General features: G+C 29.3%; 1 protein-coding gene across 1 annotated transcript in view; it reads right to left on the bottom strand.

Annotated features, from left to right (window-relative positions):
• Positions 1-418: 418 nt before the first annotated feature.
• Positions 419-887, bottom strand: part of LOC119591951 (propionyl-CoA carboxylase beta chain, mitochondrial-like) — a 12,123-nt gene continuing 11,654 nt past the window's right edge. The window contains exon 10 of the mRNA XM_037940705.1: positions 419-791. Within this exon, the coding sequence (XP_037796633.1) occupies positions 670-791 (122 nt within the window). The 3' untranslated portion in view covers positions 419-669. The remainder of the gene's footprint in view (positions 792-887) is intronic.

Below are 887 nucleotides of genomic sequence, written 5' to 3' on the forward strand. Positions count from 1 at the left end.
CATGACTATCTCCATAGTGTAAAGAGGTCCTAAACTTCATCATAAACTGGCCAGTTAGTTTACTAAAAATAATTTGAAATAATCAGCCAATTAACTGACCAACAGATAATTTTAGATAATCAGTCATGATCTAACAGTTTACTAAGATCATTCTAATCTGTAATCTAAATATTTCAAAGGGATATATAATCATATGCTTTGCCAATCATTTATGTTTAAATGTAATACTTTGGGTCTAATTTATTCTGCAGTTATGTCATAAAAGGTGAGAAAGTGACAAAAAAAACATAATACGTCTTTCTACTGAGAAAAGATGAATGACATGTTTGTAGATAATGTACATGTTGCTACAAAGCATTAGGGTATATTTAATAATTTCTTTGTAGTATACAAGGTAAATATAACAAGAGGAAATATACTTATTTCACTTTTTATTTGACTACATTTTACAAAAATATTCTAAAGAGAAAATCATAAATCTTAATTCATTTGATTTTTATGCAGAAAAAGAAGACTATACATTCTAAATTATTTTGTACAACAGCTATTACATTGACAATAAAATGCCCGTAACTAAATACAAACTGCAACCACTCGCTCTTTTTTTTTGTAAAAACAATGAAGATAACAAGACTATACTAGCATGTCATTAATTTAAGTCAATCACATTTAAAGAGGAATATTAGCATGTTTCTTCCACGGGTTAGTCAGCTTCTTTGTGGCCAACTTGTCCAGGTCTTGACAGATGCGTCGCCTGGTTGTGTGTGGCTCAATTATGTCATCAACAAAGCCTGTTAAAAGTAAAAGAGAAGAAAAATTCAATTGTTTTCCTTGTTTGTAGCAATGCATATATTTCTTTTGGTGCCATTATAATAAATCAATAATCG

This window comes from Penaeus monodon, chromosome 29 (genome assembly GCF_015228065.2).
Source record: "Penaeus monodon isolate SGIC_2016 chromosome 29, NSTDA_Pmon_1, whole genome shotgun sequence".
Taxonomy (NCBI): Eukaryota; Metazoa; Arthropoda; class Malacostraca; order Decapoda; family Penaeidae; genus Penaeus; species Penaeus monodon.